General features: G+C 42.1%; 1 protein-coding gene across 1 annotated transcript in view; it reads right to left on the minus strand.

Moving 5' to 3' along the window:
* Positions 1–355: 355 nt before the first annotated feature.
* The window catches only part of LOC141051258 (uncharacterized), a 95184-nt gene continuing 71465 nt past the window's right edge, over positions 356–24074 (minus strand). The window contains exons 2-6 of the mRNA XM_073548120.1: positions 10226–10311; positions 8628–8840; positions 5408–5479; positions 2742–3014; positions 356–888 (exon numbers count right to left, since the gene is read on the minus strand). Coding sequence (XP_073404221.1) covers positions 539–888; positions 2742–3014; positions 5408–5479; positions 8628–8840; positions 10226–10286 — 969 coding nt within the window. The 5' untranslated portion in view covers positions 10287–10311 and the 3' untranslated portion in view covers positions 356–538. The remainder of the gene's footprint in view (positions 889–2741; positions 3015–5407; positions 5480–8627; positions 8841–10225; positions 10312–24074) is intronic.

The following is a 24074-nucleotide window of genomic DNA, read 5'->3' on the forward strand; positions in this document are numbered from 1 at the left end:
ATTATGAAATGGAGAGAAAAAAAAGTACTTTTCAAATTGACAGAAATTGCAATAGGAGACTATTATGCTTCTGAGCCTGAGGTTGTTGGGCACATTTCTCAATTTAAATGGTCATTCACATTGATATTGAAAAAGATAAAATTCTTCAATTTTTTTTATAGCAAATTATATCTGTATTATGACTATTTCCCCTTCGTTACATAACAAATAAACCTTTTTATATATGTCACTTTAGCCTTCTAATGCTAACCCATGGCATTTACTAGAAATATAAATATAGCATTAGTCTTAATTTCTTGACCATTGCCAAAACCTTGCACTGATAACTAAGAAAAAGTGTCAATTGTCACCATACTTTCATCATTTGCAATTTATTTTCAGCAACATTTTCATTTCATCTACCCAAAAGCAACAAATTTTTGTTTTGTTTACTGCTGGAATAATTAAAGCATATAACATTCAAGTACATGTACTGAATATAAGACTATGATTGCATTCTTTCATTTTTTGGGTTCTGATGCTTAATGATACTTTCTATTTATTCATCCCTTTGGCCTTTATTTTTGCCTTTTCCTTTCCCCTTCCCTTTGCCTTTCCCTTTTGCATTTTGGCAACCTCCTTGTCTTCCATTATCATCATTATTAGATTGCCTTTTTTTTCGGATGTGTTCTTCTCCTTCTTGTATTTGATCTTGGTCTTCTTTTTGATCAATTTCCAGCTCTTCATCTTGTCCCTCCCCATACTCTAATTGTTCTTGATTGTCCACATCTATCTCGACTTCACTGTCATGGTCCATGTCCTGTTCATCTTCATTGTCTATTTCTCTCTTCTTTCTGTTCCCCTTCTTTTCATCTTTCCCAAAAAGAGATTCCTTTAAGTCTTCAGGTGCTGAAAAATGTAATATAATGCGTTAAACTTAGAAATGCTTTTTATTATAAAACAAATGTTTAATACTAAATCAGAGAAGTAAAAAGTAATTGAGAATGTTAGAAAGACCTAAAATGTTGGTGAAAATCTATTTGTACGAATCAAAATCGATATACTCTTAAGAGGTCTAAATAATTGTCGTAGTTCAAATAAGGTACGGGATGAAAATTATTGCATCAGAGTCCAAATGTTTATCTCTTAAGAGTCCCTTATTTTATTAGCATTTTTTTAAGTTCTCTTTGTCAAAATTAAAATATCTGGGGTTCTGCCATTATAATGGAACCCAAGAATTGAAGCATATTATTGGAGTCTTGGGTCTCAATTTTAGTTTTTTTTGTTATTTCAAAAATGCCCTTTTAGATCTCATAGACTATATGAACATGATGTGTAGAATGTACAGATAAAAATGTAGTCCAGGTTTGAAAAAAAAAGATATCCTTTTTAAAGAAACAGCCTCATACTTGTCCATAGGCTGTTGTTATGATTGAGTCACCGGAGGAGGAAAAAACAAAAACACAAGCTAAGTCCAGAAAACCGGAGAGGTTGGTAGCTAGCGGATTGCAGACCCCTGATCCTATTCATCACAACTAACAGTAGCCGTGGGGGGTTCCTACGGTGCCCTAGACCCTTCGTCACAGCCGGAGAGCTAAATAAGCCTAAAGAAATAAAGGGGAAATCTAAACTGCCCCAGAGCAGACCCCAAAGCAATAGACAGCCCCCAACATGTATTGTCGGTAGAAAACAGATGAAAACACAAGCACAGACAGAAAGACAGGTTGAGCAAATGATGGGGCCCAACTAACTAGATAGGAAAGGACAGAAAAGATGCTGGCTGCAATCACGCAAAAAGCGCTGCCAAAAATAATGTCAAACACGTCTGATAGAAAAGGCCCTGAAGTCACTAGACTTCAAAATCACTATATCAGCGCTCAGGTATATTCTGAAAACAGAGCAAAGAGATCAACTGATCAGAGACAAAAAAGAAGTTCAGCCCGTCCCAACCAGGGCAGGCTGAACACAAACACTAAGTAAACAGACAAAATCTCATGGAAAAATAGCAGAGCAAAAACTTAGCTTTTAGTAGACAGGAACTAAACTGGATGCCAGAGCTCAGAGCAGAAAGGATCACCAGCAACCCTGCAGGGCGTTGGCTGCCTTATGTCCACTCAGAAATTCTGGATGTCCAGTCACACTCCACCTGTTCAGATGACAGGTTCTTCCCATCCAGATCAATTTCACTACCTCCTTTCACCAGCAGAGGGAGTTCATCAGACATCAGAGGTGAAGGAGAAAATGAACTCATAACAGGCTGTATTTTATTTTGCAGTTTTACCCCTTTAGCCAGTGTCAATGCGAGCGCAATGCGAGAAACCCACGCGAGTCTCTCGCCTCAATACCCGACACTGCCACCGGCACTCGGGACTGGATTGTGCAACTGCATGTCTATCTATGGAGTTGAACGCTCCATTCCGAACCGTCGATGGCAGTGCCGGGTTTTGAGGCGAGAGACTCACGTGAGTTTCTCGCATGCACTCGCAAGTGTGACCCCGTCCTTTCACTTAAATACAGCTCATGGAAAGTGTAGGACTAATTTTTGTCTCCTGAAAAGGGGTCCATTAACCTTGGAAAACCCATTTTCACACTTCTTTAGAGATGATGTGGCCCCAGATGATGTGGCCCCAGACTGACACTGCATACAAGCTATTCTCTGAAAAGGAAATGGATTGCAAAAATTGTTGCTTTCTGATCATCGCTCGCCAAGTGAACTTGTTTTTAAAATTTTTAATATTTGTAGTAAATGCGAGAATACTTACTAAATACTGCCTTCAAACATTTTGTTCCACACATTGTTTTACAGCATCGCATGTTATTGCCACAGTCTCCATCAGCCGAGCAGTCAGGAATGGCAGTGTAATCTCTAAAAGGCCAATGTTTTTTGCATTGTGAGTGATTTTGAGAGCACTGTTCGCCATGTTTGCAATCCTTATCTGACTTCCTGTTTTTCTTGAATTCTTCTTTGAGCTCTGGGTGTACTTTCAAATAATTTTCAGGACACATTCCATATTTTTTATCTTCCGCTGTGACTTCTATTAGAACAAAACAGGGAACAAATATTTGAGTTTTTCTTTATTATGATCCTCTTCATCATTCCTTTTATTGGAGAAACTGTTCAAACTGTGTGTAGCTTTTTAGTAAGTCAGTATTTCCAGCAGGAAGAGCACTTTTCACCAAAATTTTCATGTTGAAATGGGCACACAATGTAATAGTGGATGCACAGCGACTAAAACACTTCTAATTTTTTGATTTTTTATTTTGCCAAACCTTTGCGATAATAGCAATCAAATTTTTGTCACCTAATGAGCTAACTTTAGTTAAGTCCCAGTTGGTATTATTAGAGTTTTCACTGGGGGTATGTACTTCTGCATCCTTTATTACACTGACCAATCATAAGCAGGCAGCAACATAGACGTGCAAAAGGACATGTGATAATGTCACCAGGGTCACATGTCCTGAGTCTAGAGGTTCTGCCAGCCGGACTGTGCAGCCTAAATAAGCACTGAAGTTATCGTAAACAGCACAGAAGTGTTGAGCCATTAACTATAGTTGATATTTTCAGAGCTTATGTGCTGTGTAATGTATCTAAAGTGCTTATTTAGGTTGCACATGTGACCCTGATGACATCAACTAAGGTTCTTCTGCACTTCTATATTGCCACCAGGTTATTATTTGTCAGTATCATAGAAGAGGAAGAAGTCCATGCCCACAGTGAAAACTATCTAATAATATCCACTTAAACTTAACTAAACTTAACTCACTAAGTGCCAAATAGTTGATTGCTAATATCTCTGCAACAGAGAGGCGAAATAAAAAAATCACAAATGTTTAATTCCGCTCTGCAGCCTCATGTGTACAGTTCAGCATGAAAAATTTTGTGAAATGTCCACTTTAATGAATCAACCCCCAATACACATACACTTTTGCAGATAAAATGAAAATTTCACCTGCAAAAACACTTTGGTCAATAACAGAAATTCAGTTTGAATACAGTGCAGAATACATTAAAAATTGCAGCAAAAAAAAGGCATTGCATATGCATCGTGAGAACACATCCTTAGAGTGCAAACATACTTAGCATATGCTGGAAACTAAAATGAGGTAGTAATATTGTTTTTCCCCAGTCATTGTGGTAGAACCTAAAAGACTTTGACACGATTTTGAAAAATTGCTGCAAAACACTGATTGTGGAAAAAACACAACATGCTCGCAACATGTGAGCGCAATCACATTGTGGTTTTCAACAGCATTAATGAATATGATGCATCTTGGTGTCCAGCATATGCTGTGTGTGTTTTTACTTTAAAGCCATGTTCACCCAATGTATTCATAATGCATTTTTTGTCCTAATTTTATGAAGATTTAAAAAAAAGAAAAAAATGGGGCAAAGAAGCATATCGGGAATTTATTGTGTGAATATTGCCTCATGCACTGTAAGGCTATGTTAACACAGTGCGTTTTTTACACTTTCTTAGGCTACTTTCACACTTGCGTTTTTTTATGCTGCACACCGTGCGCAGTGCAAACGCACATAAAAAATGCATCATGCATTTTTGTGCGGTTTTTTGCAGTTTTGCGCGTGCTTTTTTGCGCTGACGTGCGCATTAACATGCGCACGTCAGCGCACCCATAGACTATAATGGGTGGTTGGGTGAAAAAAAAATGCATTGCGTGCGCAAAAAATGCAACAGAGTGTATTTTGTGCGCCCGAGCGCACACTACAAAAAAACGCATGCGCATACAAACACGTACAAACGCATGTGTATGCGCACCCATGTAAAGAATAGGAAAAAAAGCATGGTTTTTTTTGCGCAAAAAAACGCAAGTGTGAAACCAGCCTTATGCCAGGTTTAAGCTGCTTACAAAAAGCAGATTTTCCTTAATTTTTACCGTGCGTTTTGCTTAGGTTTTGGTGCGTTTTTTTTACTGCGTTTTTGTCAGGGTACATTTGTTTCTTGTACATGCTGATAAATTTTGTGCATAAAAAAGTAATTAATTCAACTTCATCAGGTTTTGGCAGCAAAACCTAATACCTGCATTTTTTTCCTTAGTTTTTGCAGCGCTATTGCATTATCCATTGCTTTCAATGGATGAAAAACACTTAAAAAAATAGCAAAAACCAAGCTCTTCTGACAAGACAGTCAAGAAAAAACCCCAAGGTGTGTGCATGAGATTTCTGCAGTCTCATTGACTTTGCTGGTATTGTGAAACACTGCTGAAAATTTGCAAAAAAAAAGCTGAAAACAAAAAAATGCTGCCAAAACGCAATGTGTGATTATGGCCTAATTTTTTTTACTGCATGATAGAATTATATTTTCCAATCATTTTTATTAAATAAATAATGTATTTTTTAACTATGAGCCCTTATATTTCATATTATAATAGGGAGAATCATTATAGATAATATACAAAAGTGTATGTTTACCATATGGTCCATCCAGAGGTCCTAATCCTATTTCTTTAAGTGTTTGCTCCATTACTTCCCATGCATTGTCCTCTAAAGAAAAGAGAAGGAGATGTTGACTCTTTATTGGAATCATACAATACTTAGGATTCCAACATGTAGATACGATTGTTTCGAAATGATTGAGTGTAAATGCATTTACACTTTCTGTGTTTGGATCATTTAAGCGTTACTTCTATTTTGCAAAGTAGTGGCCTAACATTGAATAGCGCCACGCTGTAGGTACCTGCACAGCGCATAATCGAAGCACTGTTGTACAGGGAAACTAGTTAAAGGAACATATATTTTAGCAATATGCCATCACATTGTAAGATAGCTGTAACCCTTAAAAGGGAACTTGTCATATCTCCTAACACTATTAGCTAGTATATACAGAGGTAATCTGCAATGTAATCTGCAATGTAATAGCATTAGGAAGGTGCACACACGGCCGCTGTATTGAAAGTGTGGCACCTGGGAGAAAATGAACTTTATTTCTCTCGGGAGCTGCGGGGTTTCAGTCATATTGTAGTACCGGTGTGGCTTCACTTGCCGCTCGTGTTAGCCACGGCTGTAAGTAATGATGCATTGCAAAGGCATCCGGATGTGAGGCTGTGTGCACACGATGCAGATTTGCAGCGGTTCCGCAGCGGATTTTACCGCGCAGAAACGTTGCATATCCGCATTGTGATGTACTGTAGCCTTAAAATCAATGTAAAAAAAAAAACGCTGTGCAGACGCTGCGGATTTTTCCGCGCGGTTTTCCCGCGGTACAAAATCCGCAGCATGTTACTTCTTTTGTGCGGTTTTCCATCTCCCCTGTCACCAAATCTGCAGGGGGAAAACCGCGATGGAAAACTGCACAAAAACCGCATGAAAACCGCATGAAAAATGGAAGAAATCCGCAGGAAAAATGCAGGTCATTTGACCTGCGGATTTCTTCCATTCTGCACGGAAAAATCCGCAGGGCCAAAAAGTACGTCTCCACTCAGCCTCAAAGTTCTGGGCCATTCTTACAGCTGGCGCTCACAATGGTGTGAACGGTGACTGTAATCTGTACCACTGAAAGCTGGTGGCTCACAATGCTGTAAACAGTGACTGTAAGCTGAACGACTGAAAGCTGGCAGTTCTCTGGAGAAAAATAGTTCATTTTTTTCCATTGACACACTTTCATTACGGCAGCGGTGCATCTTCCTTATGCTATTAGCCTGCAGATTGATCCTATATCTGCAGCTTAATAAGGGTTATCCTACCTGACAGATTCCTTTTAAGCCTAATCTTCGAGAGGGATGATTATCGGTAACAATGAGAATGATTTCATAGAAGTTATTGATACTTGATAAGTCTGTAATACTAAAATAATTGGTTCTTATCCATCAATATCTGCTCTATTGGTCAGAACATTTAAGATATATTAAAACACGGCAGAGTATTTATTGAAATGACTGCAACAGAAAATCCTGTTCATTAAAAGGATGCGGTCAGCACAAAATGACTGTCGAAACCAAGCACAGGTTCTCAGTGCATACTTGACGTGACAAAACAATTCCTTAAACCTTCCTACCTACTTGTTTTGCATCTGTTTCTTCCCTTCTCTGTTTGATTGACAGCTGTGGCTTTACAGGATAGAAAAAGGCAGAGATAGAAGGAAAACAAGCAGATCAAAGAATGCATCAACCGCCTGTGCTTGGTTTGAACAGTCATTTTGTGTTGACAGTGTCCCTTTATATTGGGTTGCCTGAGCAACTTATGCATATAACGAATAAAGCATCATATAGATGTATTGGACAATTGCAGAGTTTCATGCACATCACATAGCAAACACTACAATCTTGATTTTTGTTTTAATATAATCTGATAATTATCTTTATGGACTAAACAAATTGTAGCCAGGGGTGTAGAAAAGTCTAAAACTGGGATGAAAGAGGGTTTTGTAAAGTGTTGAAAAAATTACCGGTACATCATAAGGCCTTATTCACATGTCAGTATATAACCTACAAATACTGATGAAAAATACTGACCAAAGTCAGGCAGATATGCTACAGAGAGAGAAATTATAATTGCAAGTTTTCCACCTGTAATGTGTCTTGCAGCTGCCCCTGGTCTTGGCTTAGGCCACATTCATATTGCAGTTTTGCTACGTGGTAGCAGCTTCATCAGGGTTGGAGCCCTTAAGTTTAATGCAGCGAATGGAGTCACTTTTTTATCAGTGTCCGCCGCTTAGAGAAGAGCAGAAAAGCTTGGTCGACTGTACATTTGTGCCTGCCTCAAGAAGCCGGCGGACGCTGCTGAACAGGAAAGTCAGACAGATCACAATAGAGTTACTGGATTGACTTTTATCCTAAGCCATGAGGCCTGTTAAGGGTCAATTTTAGACTTTCAGGACTGCTGCATCCAGTAGGTGGCACTAGAGTTGAAGTCCTCTTTTTTTCTCCGAAATGGCAATTCATGTTTTGGATAATTACAGAAAAATATGTAATAGATCTATAAGGAAAAAGATGGGTTGATCCAGCACCTCAAATAAAATTCAAAGTTTTATTCACGGCAATCAATTGAAACATGTTTCTAGGAAAAAAATCCACATTCTGAAATAGATTCATTATTTTCCAATGAGAAAAGTTCCAAGAGAAATTTATTGTCCTGGTTTGACGTGTTTCGAAGTGATACTTTTTATTCATAGATTCATCTATTTCATAATGTGGATTTTTTTTCCCTAAAAAACATGTTTTAATTGATTAAATAAAACTTTGGATTTTATTTGAAGTGCTGGATCAACCCCTTTTTTTTTCCTTAAGGATTGCCTTTCCTTGGATTTGGATCCCGTGCACTTGTGAATAGGTGAGCTGATTATACCATTTTCTCTATATGGCTGGGGTCACACTTGCGAGAAACTTGCACGAGTCTCGCATCCCAATACTCGGCACTGCCGCCGGCACTCAGACCGGAGCGCTCAGCTGATAGAAATATATGCAGCCGCATGCTCCGGTCCCGAGTGAGATGCGAGACTCGTGCAAGTTTCTCGTAAGTGTGATCCCAGCCTTTGTAAAAGATCTGCTTCTCATGAAAACACCCTAGTGAAAAAATGAAGCTGCTTCTGTGGAGATCACTATTGTCATTCATCATACTATTCTTTCAGTATTTGTTTTTTTCCCATTAAAGTCAATAGGATTAATACCAGATTGATCTTCAAGGAGGAACTTACCAAAGACTCCTTTCACACATTTCATACCACAAGGTGTCCAGCAACATTTCATGCCATTGTCACAATTTCCGCCGCTGGCACAGCTTTTCAGTTTACTGAAGTCAGGATGACCATATTTTTTCACTAATTCTTTCTTACTTTGAAACATTTCTGGATGTTCTTTCAAAAACTGCATTGGGCACATGCCAGTGCCATCATCCTCACTGGAGGGTTCTGTTATGGTGATTAAGCATTAAAGAAAATTCATTATTAAACTGGCATACTGTGGGAAGCATGTACTGTACTGTGCAGTGGATGTTAGTATATAAAAGGTATCAGTCAAGGCACGAAAACTATAAAAAAGTCTGGGTTTTCAAAATTTAAATGTATTGAATATACTGTAGTTTTGCATCTATAGTTTAAAGCAAACCTTTTGAGATGATTTTACTTGGAAAACTAGTGATATGGAGGTATAGGTTCTAGTAGAACAATACATATGATCTCTGTATCTGTCTGCGCTGTGAAATCAAGCTTTGTTGCATCATGCAAATTAGCCTGGAAGTGCACTGGGGACTTGTTCAGTGCATTTACACCCCCCCAGTGCACTTACAAGCTAGTTTGCTTGATGCTTCAAAGTTTGTCTTTTCACTGCTAGAGATGAGCAAATATATTTGAGTGGAATTCAATTCTAGTTGAATATATTACAAAAGCCACATGTGCCAAATTGGTGATTTTTTTTTTTGTAATTCACTCCAGTGCGAATTCAGTAAAATGGTTGCTGGCTGGATCTTGAGCTGTAAAGAGACATTAAAAGGTTAAAAGATTTAAAAAAAAATTGTACTCCCTTGTCTACGCCTCCACTCTGCTCTTTCCCCTGCTCGCTCCTCTATGTATCTTCTTATTTCTACCGCTGAGTGCTGAGTCGCAGAGCTTTTTCTTACTGTCAGCTTTAATGAGGACTGGGATGTTTTCACACATGTGCGGTCAAGGGATCAAACTCTGATCAGAGTGTCATTAGCATAATCATTGAAAAATATTAAAAATGTTGAGAACATCCAAAAATAGTATCCAAAAAACAAGCCATCACTCAATTGACAGAAAGATACAAAACTTAAAAAAAATGGCAATACAAACAATTTAAAAAAAATCATCAGTTTTACTCTCTCTCTCTCTCTCTCTCTCTCTCTCTATATATATATAAATATATAGCAAAGTAGATGTGATCCCATGAAAGCTTTAAAATGAAAACTAAACATGCTGCATGAAATCTGTATAAAAACACATAAAAAATGTAAAAATGCATATACAGTAGAAAAAAAATTAAAAACGCATTCAGAGGATTTAAGTTGGTGAACATACTTGCAGAAAAAACTAAGCAGATATAAAACAAAATTTTTGTACTTGGGAACATGGCCGTACAACCCCAGCCCCGTGAACTGTAGTTCGATTATTCTGCTGACACTGTCCCAATCTACACCGAAAAGTCGAAGAAGGAATTAATAGCATATTATGTGAAGATTTATGGTAAGACACTTGTAATATTTTCTCATGGAACAGTAGTTTACCTTTAAATCGCCAGTTAATAGTTTATGTTCCAGTAATATCTAATATGATCTTACCGTCCAAATTTGCACTTGCAACAGCTGCAAACAGCAAGGTGATGAGAATTTCAGTCTTCATTCTCCTTGGTCTACTCGTTGTCCGGCTAGCAATGAAGAGTAAGATGAATACTCAGTTGGATAAAGCCTCATTTTATAATAATTTAAGAAGGCCACGTCACGTTCAGGATTATTAGTGGTGGATTAAACAATTAGTCCACATCAATGATTTTAAGTGAAAGCTGCATGTAACCTTTAACATAGTTATTATTGTTATCTGTGCAATGTGATATTTAAAGATATTTAACCCAAAACCGATTACTGTCTGCATCAGAGATGATTGCCAAATGTCAGGGGTTTATTTATTTTGGCTAAAACCATCATATACACGTTGGAGGCATGTGCACGTTACCTGTACAGGGTCACATTGGGTACCAGAGACTCTGTGCTATATACAATGCACTTCATGGTGAAGATATTGTCCCTTCAAAGCAATGCAATATTTCAATGCAGCAAAACACAATTATTTTGGATATGTTGTGATTTTGGATATTGATGGATTCGTGTTAAATTCAACTAGAAGTATCTCTATGCTTTTGTGTAAACTTGAGGGCATACATAGATACAGTAGAGCCCCATTTACTTTAATACTGTCTTGGTGGTAGTACAGAGACATAATATGTTTATCATGAATAATAGGGTTTCTTTTTTTAAATTCTCAAGCCATCTTCTCTTTGATCTCCATCTTAGGTTCGGTATACAGGTGCTTCTCACAAAATTAGAATATCATCAAAAAGTTAATTTATTTCAGTTCTTCAATGCAAAAAGTGAATCTCATATATTATATAGTCATTACAAACAGAGTGATCTATTTCAAGTGTTTACGTCTGTTAATGTTGATGATTATGGCTTACAGCCAATGAAAACTCAAAAGTCATTATCTCAGTAAATTAGAATTATTAAAAAAAAAAAACACCTGCAAAGGCTTCCTAAGCATTTAAAAACGTCTCTTAGTCTGTTTCAGTAGGCTCCACAGTCTATAGTAGATGACATTAACTGGGCTCAGCCAGCATACATAGATCACATCAGACTGCTGAGCTCGGTAATTGCCTGCAGTGGTTATGTTCTTGTAAGGGGATAGACAAGGTAGAAGACACACAAAGTTAATGCTTAACAGATTGGCTGCATGTGAACACAGCCATCTGCTGGTCAAAGACTATAGAGAAAGTGAAAGCAGAAAGTATTGTATTAGTAGCAATTCAAGAGTAATGTGCATGTTACCTCGAGAAAAAGATTGGAGGAGGTCATCACATTAATTTCTGGAACCTCGGTATATTTTTAAATAATAAAGAAAAGCAACACTTGCGACACATTTTATGTAGGTATTGCTGTCTTGGGCAGGGATCACACAATGGGGCAGGGCTCACTCAATTCACTATGCAGGGATACAGAAAGTATTTCCTCCACTCCACCAGGTGATGTTGTCTTCATATAGTTTACAGGATGTCAGAGATGGACTTCCTGTCTACACATGAGAGCATGTACTGATTGGTAGTCAGACTGGAGATCACATGACACCACTGCCCGTAATGAAAGATTCAAATTGTATGGATTTTATTTAGCCAGATGAAATAAATTACACAGCTTATATGCATGCTGCATACTATAATAAAGTTATAGAATTATATATATAAAATTGTATGTGTGGTATATAAATTAGGCCTAAATTGGCCAGTGGACCTTTCCATATCTATGTACCTTCAGTTCTAATCCAGGATATCTTTCCTCGATTGACACTCCTACTTTACCCACAGGCAGTTTAGATTGGAACCGGCGCATGCAGAAAATGAAACATTCATGGCACAAGGCGCTGGTTCACTGTAGTATAATAAAAAGAAGATGTAGTGGGCACCGCATAAATATAAAAGTCAGGGATCAACCATATGCATATAAGAGGTGCAAAAGAAAAACAAAGAAAAAAGTATGCATAAGAAAGGGATCAACCTTGACCAATAGTCTTTTTGGTGGTGGGAGGCGAGTCATGTGTGTAATGTCAACATCTTTCAGAACCTTGTACTCAAGTAGTACAGGTTTATAGATGATATCTTGTTTTTTTGGACTGGTACCCTTGAGGAGTGTAATTTCTTCATCAATGACCTTAATGACAACCCCTGGAACATCAGATTGACTTCGAGGGTATCCTCTTCAATGGTGGACTTTTTGGATTTAAAAATCGTTATTAGAGATATCCCCATAGTTACCAGTCTGCACTGAAAAGAAACAGCAACCAACAGCTTACTCCATTATGCTAGTGCCCATCCGGCTCACCTGCGTAACAGTATACCCTAAGGCCAGTTCTTGAGACTGAGAAGAAATTGTTCCACTCTTGCTGATTTTCATGATGAGTCCCTGAGATTAACAAATAGATTTCGGTCTAGAGGCTATCCACGAAGGATTATAGCAATCACGCAATCTTAAGGATAAATTAGTTTCTAGCCACTTTAGATGGGCGACCACTAAAACCAACTCTGGCAGCTGCACCTATGGATTTTACCCTTGTGGTAGGTGCAACATTTGTCATTATATGATTGCTAGTGTTGAGCATTCCGATACTGCAAATATCGGGTATCAGCTGATATTCGCGGTATCAGAATTCCGATACTGAGTTCCGATACTTTTTGCATATTGAATACCGGAATCGGAAGTTCCCAAAATGCTATTACCCAGTTTGATTTGATTCAGCCAATGAGGAATCCTCAGAAGTGTAGGCACATCCTGTTAGGCATGAAGGCATGTTAACTAATGGCATGGCTGTGATTGGCTGCTGAAATGATGACATGATGCACTATAAAAGCCGCCGCCGCCATTTAGGGTTCACTCTGCTGTGAATTCAGTTAGGGACAGGCTGCTGTTCAAGACTCTGAGGGACAGTTAGAGATAGCAATTTTCCAAATAATATTGTGCTTTACCCAGGCTACATTATCAATCAGTGTAGCTTTCTTTTGTCTTGCAGTGCTGTTCACAGCTGTCTGCAAGGTCTGTGTGAGTGCAGCTCACGTTGTGTAGTGTGTCCTGCAGCCACGTCTGGTTGTAGGCCGCTCAGCGTGTGTCACTGCCTCATACATATTTTTCTTTTATTGCTGCTAATTTTTCATTAATTCTCCTATTAGTGTGCATCCATCCGTATCCATATACATTGGTTGCAAACACTTTAGGAGTAGACAGCGAAGCCTTTCTGCAGCCTTTCAGTGCTAGTGCCCAGTTATCTGCACTGTTCACGGCTGTCTGAGAGGTCTCTGTGTGTGAGTGCAGCTCCCGTTGTAGTGTGTTCTGCAGCCACCTCTGGTTGCAGACCGCTCAGCGTGCGTCACTGCCTCATACATATTTTTCTTTTATTGCTGCTCATTGTTCATTAATTCTCCTATTAGTGTGCATCCATTCATATCCATCTACATTGGTTGGTTGAAAACACTATATAGGAGTAGATAGAGGAGCCTTTTTGCTGGCTTGTGCCCTGCAGCCGCAGCCAGATTAGTATTAGCCTATTTTTTGGAGCCTCATCTATCACATTGTAGGTTACCTTCCTGCATTGTAATAGCTCCAAAAAGTTTGTGATACTATCGCTTTCACATCTTTGGTCACATTCTTTTTGTTTTTTGAAAAAAAACACAAATAAAGTTCACCAAACACTCCACTTGACAGTTGTGCAGGCCACATTAGCTCATATTAAAGTGTAGTCCACACACTTTATAAAATTAGTGTTTCTTATACCTGTTAGAAGCTGTTCAGGAATAAGCACACTAAGCCCCCCCTTTGTACTTTTCTGCCTATCTTTATCAGTCTACCAAGATGAAGAAAGCAGGGAGTAAGGCACGTGGTCGTGGGCATGGAGTTGCAGCAGGGAGAGGACGTGGGGATTAAGCAGGGACAGGACGTGGGGATACTGTGCCTGCTGTGGGCACCAGTGAGTCAGCATCCCCCAGTTTTAGAATCATAGAATCGTAGAATCATAGAATCGTAGAGTTGGAAGGGACCTCCTGGGCCATCTGGTCCAACCCCCTGCTCAAAGCAGGATTCGCTAAATCATCCCAGTCAGATGTCTGTCCAGCCTCTGTTTGAAGACTTCCATTGAAGGAGAACTCACCACTTCTCGTGGCAGCTTGTTCCACTCATTGATCACTCTAACTGTCAAAAAGTTTTTTCTAATATCTAATCTGTGTCTCCTCCCATTCAGTTTCATACCATTGCTTCTAGTCTTTCCTTGTGCAAATGAGAATAAAGTTGATCCTTCTACAATGTGACAGCCCTTTAGATATTTGTAGACAGCTATTAAGTCTCCTCTCAGTCTTCTCTTTTGCAAACTAAACATTCCCAAATCCTGCAACCTTTCCTCATAAGACAGGGTTTGCAGACCGGTCACCATTCTGGTCGCTCTTTTCTGAACTTGCTCCAGTTTGTTGATGTCTTTTTTAAAATGTGGTGCCCAAAACTGGACACAATATTCCAGATGAGGTCTGACCAAAGAGGAGTAGAGGGAAATAATGACTTCACGTGATCTAGACTGTATGCTTCTGTTAATACATCCTAGAACTGCATTTGCCTTTTTTGCTGCTGCATCACACTGTGGACTCATATTCAGTCTGTGATCTATTAGTATGCCCAAGTCTTTTTCACATGTGCTGATGCTTAGCCCTATTCCTCCCATTCTGTATATGCTTTTTTCATTTTTATTGCCCAGATGTAGTACTTTGCATTTTTCCCTGTTAAAAACCATTCTGTTTGTTGCTGCCCACTTCTCCAGTTTATTTATATATTTTTGAATCCTCTCTCTCTCTTCTCTAGTATTAGCTATCCCTCCTAGCTTTGTGTCATCAGCAAATTTAATCAGTTTACCCTCAATTCCTTCATCTAAATCATTGATAAAGATGTTGAACAATACAGGGCCCAGGACAGAGCCCTGTGGTACCCCACTTGAGACATTCTTCCAACTGGATGTGCAGCCATTTACGACCACTCTTTGGGTCCGATCACTAAGCCAGTTATGAATCCACCTAACAGTTGCCTTGTCCATTCCATACTTAGACATTTTTTCAATAAGGATTGTATGAGATACTTTGTCAAATGCTTTGCTGAAGTCAAGATATACTATATCTACAGCATTTCCTTGATCCACCCAATCAGTGATTCCGTCATAGAAGGAAATTAAGTTAGTCTGACATGACTTATTAGTTACAAACCCATGCTGACTCTGTTTAATCACTTCATTCTTATCCAGGTACTGACATACATGTTGTTTAATAATTTGTTCAAAGATCTTTCCTGGTATAGAAGTCAGACTCACCGGCCTATAGTTGCCTGGGTCCACCTTCTTCCCCTTTTTGAAGATAGGAACAACATTTGCTCTTCTCCAGTCTTCTGGGACTTCTCCTGTTCTCCAAGAATTTTCAAAGATTATGGAGAGGGGTTCAGAAATTTCTTCTGCTATCTCCTTCAGTACTCTGGGGTGTAATTCATCTGGACCTGGTGACTTGAATTCATTTAGGTTAGCTAAGTGTTTCCTCACTATCTTTCTGTTTATAGATATCCTGGATATCTACCAGGCAACAGTCCTTTATGCGCAGCTTTGTAGGACCTCGCCGTACCCCACTGCTGCGGGACGAACAAATTGAAGCCATTGTCGGATGGATGGCAGCTAACGCATCGACTTCAATGACTTCCACATCCTCTCAGGGCCAGAGCACTGAAGAGCAACCATCTGTCTCTTCACCACCTGCCAAATTGCCCAGGCAGTCAGAGAGCCCTGTAGAGAAGCCATCTCATTCTCTACTTCTGTTCTCTGAATCTGTTGGCTTGGAAAGAGGGGGCCAGCCAAGCAGCATTCTAGAATGTGAAGAAGAGGGAGTATGCAGTGATGCGCAACTGCTTTGTCCCTCTGAATCTGAAGAGGCAGGTGGGCCAGTGCCTATGGTCAGCACACCTCAGTACGCATCAGATGTTGAAACTCAGGTGCCACTTTCTGGTGTGTACGGTGCTGCAGAGACTACCCAGGAGAAGCAGGTGTTTGAAGAGGGGAGTGTAGATGATGAGGTCCTTGACTCATCATGGCGTGAGGAACAGGAAGATGGTGGGAGCAGCTCTGAGGAAGAGATTCCCCGAACAGCCAAAACAGGAGGTAGAGGGAGGGGGCAGACTTGGTTGCCTGTAGCCTCCACTTCGGCACCCGTTAGGAGCATTCCTCTTCCAAAAGCCAAAACGGGCGCTCCCAGGACTTGCAGTGCATGGTCCTTTTTTGACAGTTGCAGATGACATTTGCTTTGTCAAATGCAAGCTGTGTCATCAGAAAGTCAAAAGAGGGAAAACTGTCAGCAACCTCAATTCCACAAATATGTGGAAACATGTGCGGACCAAGCACGTGGTGGAGTTACAAAGACACACTGAAGACGTAGGCCAACCTACAGCACCACCTCTTCAGCTCGTGTTGTAGCCTCTTCCTCCAGCTCGCACACAGCTGGTTCGGCTTCCTCACAGGATCGCCATGGAAGAACCTCTGGCACTGTTGTCCAGAGACCCAGTGACATTCCACCCACAGCACCACGTTCCCTGTCATCCTCACACTCCCAAGCCACTCTACAGCCATCGATAGCACAGGCAGGGGAGAAAAGGCGGCCATACTCGGCAAACCATCCCCGAGCACAGGCTCTGAATGCTGGCATTGCAAAACTACTGGCCCTTGAAATGCTCTCATTCAGGCTGGTGGAGACTAACAACTTCTGTAACTTTATGGCATTGGCAGTCCCACAATACACCTTGCCCAGCCGCTTTTATTTCAGCAGGCAAGCTGTCCCTGCCCTGCAAAAGCATGTGGAGGGAAAAATGAAACATGCGCTACTAAACGCCGTCAGTAGCAAGGTCCACCTGACCACCGATGCGTGGACCAGTAACCATGGACAGGGACGATACCTTTCCCTCACTGCCCATTGGGTCAATGTTGTGGAGCCGGGTACAGATCTTGAGAGTGACGCTGTACGTGTTCTGCCAACTCCAAGGATTGCAAGAATCCAGTCTGTACACATTGACTCCTCCTCATACTCCAGTTCCTCAGAATCAGCGCTGCAGGAGCCTGTTACGACCGATATGAGCACAGCTGTGGCCAAACATCAACAGGCCGTACTGAAATTAATTTCTTTGGGGAATCGAAGCCACACAGTGCAGGAGCTCTGGAATGCCATCAAGCAGGAGAGCGACGTGTGGTTTGTGCCAGCGAATCTCCAGCCAGGCTTGATAGTGTGTGACAATGGCCGAAATCTGGTGGCAGCTCTGGGCCTAGGCAACCTCACTCACATCCCATGTCTGGCACATGTGCTCAACTTGGTCGTGCAGAGCTTTCTGAGGGACTATCCAGATCTTGATGCACTGCTGCACAAGGTCCGCAAAGAGTGCGCTCACTTGCGGCGTTCCAGCATGGCAAGATCGCGCATTGCAGCTCTGCAGCGCTGATTCCGCCTTCCTGGAACATCGCATCATATGTGACCTACCCACGCGGTGGAATTCAACGATACATATGTTGGAGCAGTTGTGTGAGTAGCAGGCAGCAGTAATGGAGTACCAGCTGCATCAGGCGCAAACAAGTCGCACTGTGCGCCGGTCACATTTCAGCACCACTGAGTGGGCCTCTATGAAGGACATCTGCCACGTTTTGCGTGCCTTCGATGATTCCACGCGGATGGCGAGTGCAGATGATGCACTAGTCAGCATGACTGTCCCCCTTATCTGCCTGCTTCAAAAAACACTGCAAGCACTAAGGGAGGAGGTTTTGGAAGAGGTGGAGGATGAGGAGTCACAAATGCCATCTGCTTCTGGACAGTCTGCGCAACGTGGTTCCTCACAAAGGCCTAGGCAGGGGACACTTTGTGAGAAGGATGAGGAGGAGTCAATGGAGGAGGAAGACATCTCTCCAGAGGAGGGAGGTACACAATGCTCTAGTAGTCAGTATGTACAGCGAGGGTGGGGTGATGCAGAGCAGGCAGAGATGACGCCTCAAGCAGGGGACAGCGTCTTGGGCAATTGGGAGTCTGCAGCACATGGTTGATTTCATGCTGCAGTGCCTGAGAAACGACCGCCGCATCGCCCACATTCTCAACACGGCTGATTATTGGGTGTACACCCTACTAGATCCTCGCTACCGGGACAACTTACAAAGCCTCATAACACCGTTGAACAGGGAGCGTAAAATGCGGGAGTACCAAGACACACTGGTGCATTCCATCATGTTCTCCATTCCACCCGAGAGCAGTGCTGCTAGTGCTTCGAGGCAGTGGAGGAAGCTCTGCACAAAGAGGGAGCAGAGGCAGCGCCTCAGCACAAGGCAAGACCAGTATGGCCCAAATGTGGCAAAGCTTTGTGTGCCCGCCACAAATGTCTACACCATCACAGACGGCTCCAGTCAGCAGGAGGCAACGTTTCCGTCAGATGGTGACAGACTACATGTCTTGCCCTGTCAGGGTACTCCCAGACAGCTCTTCCCCCTTCAAGTTTTGGGTCTCTATGCTGGATACATGGCCAGAGCTTAGCCAGTATGCATTGAAGGTGCTGGCTTGCCCTGCTACCAGTGTATTATCGGAACGCGTCTTTAGTGCCGCAGGTGGTGTACTAACAGACCGTTGCACGCAACTATCCTCCGATAACGTTGACCGGCTTACTTTTCTGAAAATGAACAAGGCCTGGATCTCGCCGGAATTTGCCAGTCCTCTTCCAGAATAAATAATTGGTTGGCAACAGTATCCAGGTCGCCTGTTGTGTTCATGTTTCTACCACCTGAACTGTAATCCCTGGGCTCCAACACCGCCAGTTGTTGCTCAGAAGTGCCGTCTGCACAGAAAAAAACACTAGCTGCTGTGTCAGTGAGGTTCAGTAATGTCAGCTGCTCCCCTGCTGTGTGTCCAGCAATTTCTCCTGCTCCCTCCAAAATCACACTACATCAGATTTTAAACTTGCTTCAAGTAGGCCTCAGCCTACACCATGATTGGTCCTGGGCTCCAACACTGCCAGTTGTTGCTCAGAAGTGCCATCTGCACAGAAGAAAACACTAGTTCCTCTGCCAGTGGGGTTCAGTAACGTCAGCTGCTCCCTGCTTAGTGTCCCGTAATGTCTCCTGCTCCCTCCAAAATCACACTACATCAGATTGTAAACTTGCTCCAAGTAGGCCTCAGTGTTATGAATGAGTCACCGAGGAGGAAAAAACAAAAAGCAAGCTAAGCCCAGAAAACCGGAGAGGTTAGTAACTAGCGGATTGCAGACCCCTGATCCTATCCACAACAACTAGCAGTAGCCGTGGAGAGTGCCTACGGTGGTCCTAGACACCTCGTCACGGCCGGAGAACTAAATAAGCCTAAAGAAAGAAAGGGAAAATCTAAACTGCCCCAGAGCAGACCCCAAAGCAATAGACAGCCCCCAACATGTATTGTCGGTGAAACAAGATGAAAACACAGACACAGGCAGAAAGATAGGCTGAGCAAACAATGGGGCCCTCGCTAACTAGAAAGGACAGGAAAGAAAAGCTGCTGTCTGCAATCACGCAAAAAACCCTGCCAAAAAGAATGTCCAACACGTCTGATAGAAAAAGGCCCTGAAGTCGCTAGACTTCAAAACACTATATCAGCACTCGGGTATATTCTGAAGACAGAGCAAAAAAGATCAACTGATCAGAGACAAAGTGGGGATTCAGCCCAGTCCCAGCCAGGGCTGGCTTGAACACAAAAACTAAGTAAACCAGACAAAAACTCATATGAACACTAGCAGAGAAAACTTAGCTTTAGGAAGGCAGGAACCAAACTGGAAACCAGGAGCCACAGTCAGGAAAAATCACCAGCAAGAAACTAGGGAGTCGGCTGCCTTAAATCCAATCAGAAACTCCTGATGTCCAATCGCAGTCCTCTTCCTCAGGTGGCCGGTCTCTGCCATTTAGATCAGCTTCATTACCTCCCTTCACCAACAGAGGGAGTCCAGATAGAGAACTCACTACTCCTCTGTCAGCACAGCCAGCTCCATAACCCTCACCAGAAGCCAGAGACAAACCCGAAAATGAGCTCACAACACCTCAGCCTACACCATGATTGATCCTGGGCTCCAACACTGCAAGTTGTTGCTCAGAAGTGCCGTCTGCACAGAAAAAAACACTAGCTCCTGTGTCAGTGGGGTTCAGCAACGTCACTTGCTCCCCTGGTGTGTGTCCGGCAATATCTCCTGCTCCCTCCAAAATCACACTACATCAGATTGTAAACTTGCTCCAAGTAGGCCTCAGCCTACACCATGATTGATCCTGGGCTCCAACACCGCCAGTTGTTGCTCAGAAGTGCCGTCTGCACAGAAAAAAACACTAGCTCCTGTGTCAGTGGGGTTCAGTAACGTCAACTGCTCCCCTGCTGTGTGTCCGGCAATGTCTACTGCTGCCTCCACATTCACACTACTACTGATTTTAAACTTGCTCCAATTAGGCCTCTGGCTCCACTGTCTCTAGTATTTACCCAGGCCTTCTGAGCAGCAACTGGCGGTGTTGGAGGCCAGGGTAAATACTAGAGACAGATTGGAGCCAGAGGCCTAATTGAACGCGTTTAAAATCAGTAGTAGTCTACAACAGATATAAAACTTGATGAAATTAGGCCTCAGCCTACACCCTGATTGACCATGGGCTCCAACGTCGCCAGCTGCTACTCAGAAGTGTCTTTGGCATGGGTACTCCCTCCTGCCCCGCCTGGTTCCAGCACGCCTGCTGTTTCCGGGTAGTGTCAACATCACTTTGCCACCAAAACGTTGTCCTGTCGTGTTGCGGTCGGGTTAGCCGAGTCTATGGTGCCTGCAGTTTAGATGCTTCCTATGTGGGCTGCGGGTTCTGGTAATAAAGGCTGGTTCCGTTGTGCCAATAGGACAAGCACCCCCTGTAAGGACTGTGGGTTTCGGTAACTGCGGGAGGCTCGTGGCCTTGCAACTTTGTTTTTCATGGGTACCTTCTGCTACCCATCCGGGTTCCAGTACCGTCAACTGGTTCTCAGCAGTACCTTTGGCTTAGGTGCCTCCTTCTCGGTATCCAAGTTCCAGCAACGTCTGCTGGTCCTTGGTAGTGCTTTCTAGCACAGGTACCTCCTGCTTAGTAACCATGTTACAGCACCGTCAGCTGGCTCTCGGCAGTGTCTTTGGCACGGGTACTCCCTCCTGCCCAGCCTGGTTCCAGTACGCCTGCTGTTTCCGGGTAGTGTCAACGTCACTTTGCCACCAATACGTTGTCCTGTCGTGTTGCGGTCGGGTTAGCCGAGTCTATGGTGCCTGCAGTTTAGGTGCTTCCTATGTGGGCTGCGGGTTCTGGTAATAAAGGCTGATTCCGTAGTGCCAATAGGACAAGCACCCCCTGTAAGGACTGTGGGTTTTGTTAACTGCAGCCGGCTCACGGCCTTGCAACTTTGTTTTTCATGGGTACCTTCTGCTACCCATCCGGGTTCCAGTACCGTCAGCTGGTTCTCGGCAGTGCCTTTGGCTGAGGTGCCTCCTTCTCGGTATCTGAGTTCCAGCAACGTCTGCTGGTCCTTGTTAGTGCTTTCTAGCACAGGTACCGCCTGCTTAGTAACCGTGTTCCAGCACCGTCAGCTGGTTCTCGGTAGTGCCATTGGCTCTTGTTCCTTCTGCTGCCCCTCCGGGTTCCAGCACCGTCAGCTGGTCCTCGCTAGTTCCATTAGCTCTTGCAGCTTCTGCTACCCATCCGGGTTCCAGCACCGTCAGCTGGTTCTCAGCAGTGCCTTTGGCTTAGGTGCCTCCTTCTCGGTATCCGAGTTCCAGCAATGTCTGCTGGTCCTTGGTAGTGCTTTCTAGCACAGGTACCTCCTGCTTAGTAACCGGGTTCCAGTACCATCAGCTGGTCCTCGGTAGTGCCATTGGCTCTTGTTCCTTCTGCTACCCATCTGGGTTCCAGTACCATCAGCTGGTTCTCGGCAGTTCCTCAGCCTTCTTGTACCTTCTGCTACATTTCCAAGTTCAAGCTTTTGGAAATGGTTTTTGGTTATCACTCTGGATCTCCCTGACGATGACCCTGAAGACGACGACCCTGAAGACCACCCCGAAGAAGACGACCACGAAAACGATGACCCTGAAGACGACGACCCGGAAGACCACCCCGAAGAAGACCAAAAAGATGACCCTGAAGAAGATGACCAAGAGGACAAAGAACATGAAGACAACCACCAAGATACAGAACAACAAGAGACAGAAGACCAAGAAGCAGAAGAACAAAAAGCATAAGAACCAAAAGCAGAAGAACATTAAGCATAAGACTAAAAATCAGAGCAAAAGATATTATCTAAATTATAAGCATAAGAAGGCTAAGCAGTGTATGGGGTTGAGTCCGTTCCTCCTCGTGGTGCCCCTGGAAAATGCCTGCTGCCGCAGGTCAAACTGAGCGCGGACAAATCCTGCTGCAAATCTTTTGTGACAGGCAGAACGGCTGGTCTAATCTTCAAACTTTTATGGATAACATCTACAGGAATGCCTGTCACAAATAAGAATATGATGAAGAAGAAGAATAGGAAGAAGATGAAGAAGTAGAATATGAAGAAGAATAATAGTTGAATAAGAAGAATATGAAGAAAGTAAAAAAAAGAATAGGAAGAAGGTGAAGAAGATGAAGATGAATAAGGTGAAGAAGACTCTCCTCCAGGCCCTGTCAAAGTCATGTTGATCATTTGTTTTTCTAGCCTTTACATAACAGAGTGCTATTTTACTGAATTAACAGATTAGCAAGATTTTGGCTAATTGCGGTATAATTATTTTATGCGTGGACAGAAGTCAATGTAAATACCTCTAAATGTCACAGGTCTTATAAGAATCCTGACAGTTCCATGTAAAAGGTCAGGCACCTCTGGTCAAAATCACTGTTATTGTGAAGAGATAAGCAAGTTGACGGTAAAGTGATCTCTAAAAGGCCTAAAGTTCAAGATGAGGCATTTCATTTGTATTGTAGGCAAAAAATATAGATATTTTAATCTTTTACATTTTAAAACTTACAAAAAGGAAAGTGAGCTTATGCAAAAGTTTGGACACCCTGCATGGTTGTACCTAGTAGCACCCCCTTGTGCAAGTATCACAGCTTGTAAACACATTTTGTTGCCAGCCTAGTGTAAGGATTCTGGACTTTCCTTGTGCCTGTTCGCCTTTATCCAAGATGGAGTCTTGTATCTCGTCTTTAAAGGGTTGTGCTGAAGTTAGGTTCCCAAACCATATAGATAATAGGTATAAACTTAGCACTCAACTTAAGTGTAATCAAAGGAGATTTATTTTAGTGTGAAGGTAAAACGTTTCGGTCAATTAATGACCTTCTTCAGTTACTACAGAGCAAAGTAGCAAAATAAAATATGCAGGTATAAGAATAAACAGAAAATAAAAATAAAATTGAAATTATAAGGAAAAATTTCACAAAAAAATTTCACAAAAAAATTCAATAATGATAAAGAAAGTATATACACTGAAAATACATGGTCATATGAATATAATATCAAAAGACGCAGATTATTCACACCAGACATCAAGCACAATTTATCCTAGGTGAGGGAGGTGAGAGGTCAGAGAAAAAACAAAACAAAAAAAAACTTCCAAGCAAGGTGTATGACATACCGTGTTTATAATAGACTAGCTGAAGATCCTGGCTTTGCCTGGGCATAGTAACCAACTGTGGTTAGTTATAACAAATTATAATGATTATATTGCACATAAAAACATTTCACATCATATATTCAACACAACAGATTTGCAACACAAATTAACTAAACGATTACCCAAGTATTGATTGTATTTTATTTTCAACACATTCAATATTTTTGGTTTTTCCTTT

Source organism: Dendrobates tinctorius, unplaced genomic scaffold, assembly GCF_039654945.1.
Source record: "Dendrobates tinctorius isolate UK_male_01 unplaced genomic scaffold, ASM3965494v1 ptg000156l, whole genome shotgun sequence".
Taxonomy (NCBI): domain Eukaryota; kingdom Metazoa; phylum Chordata; class Amphibia; order Anura; family Dendrobatidae; genus Dendrobates; species Dendrobates tinctorius.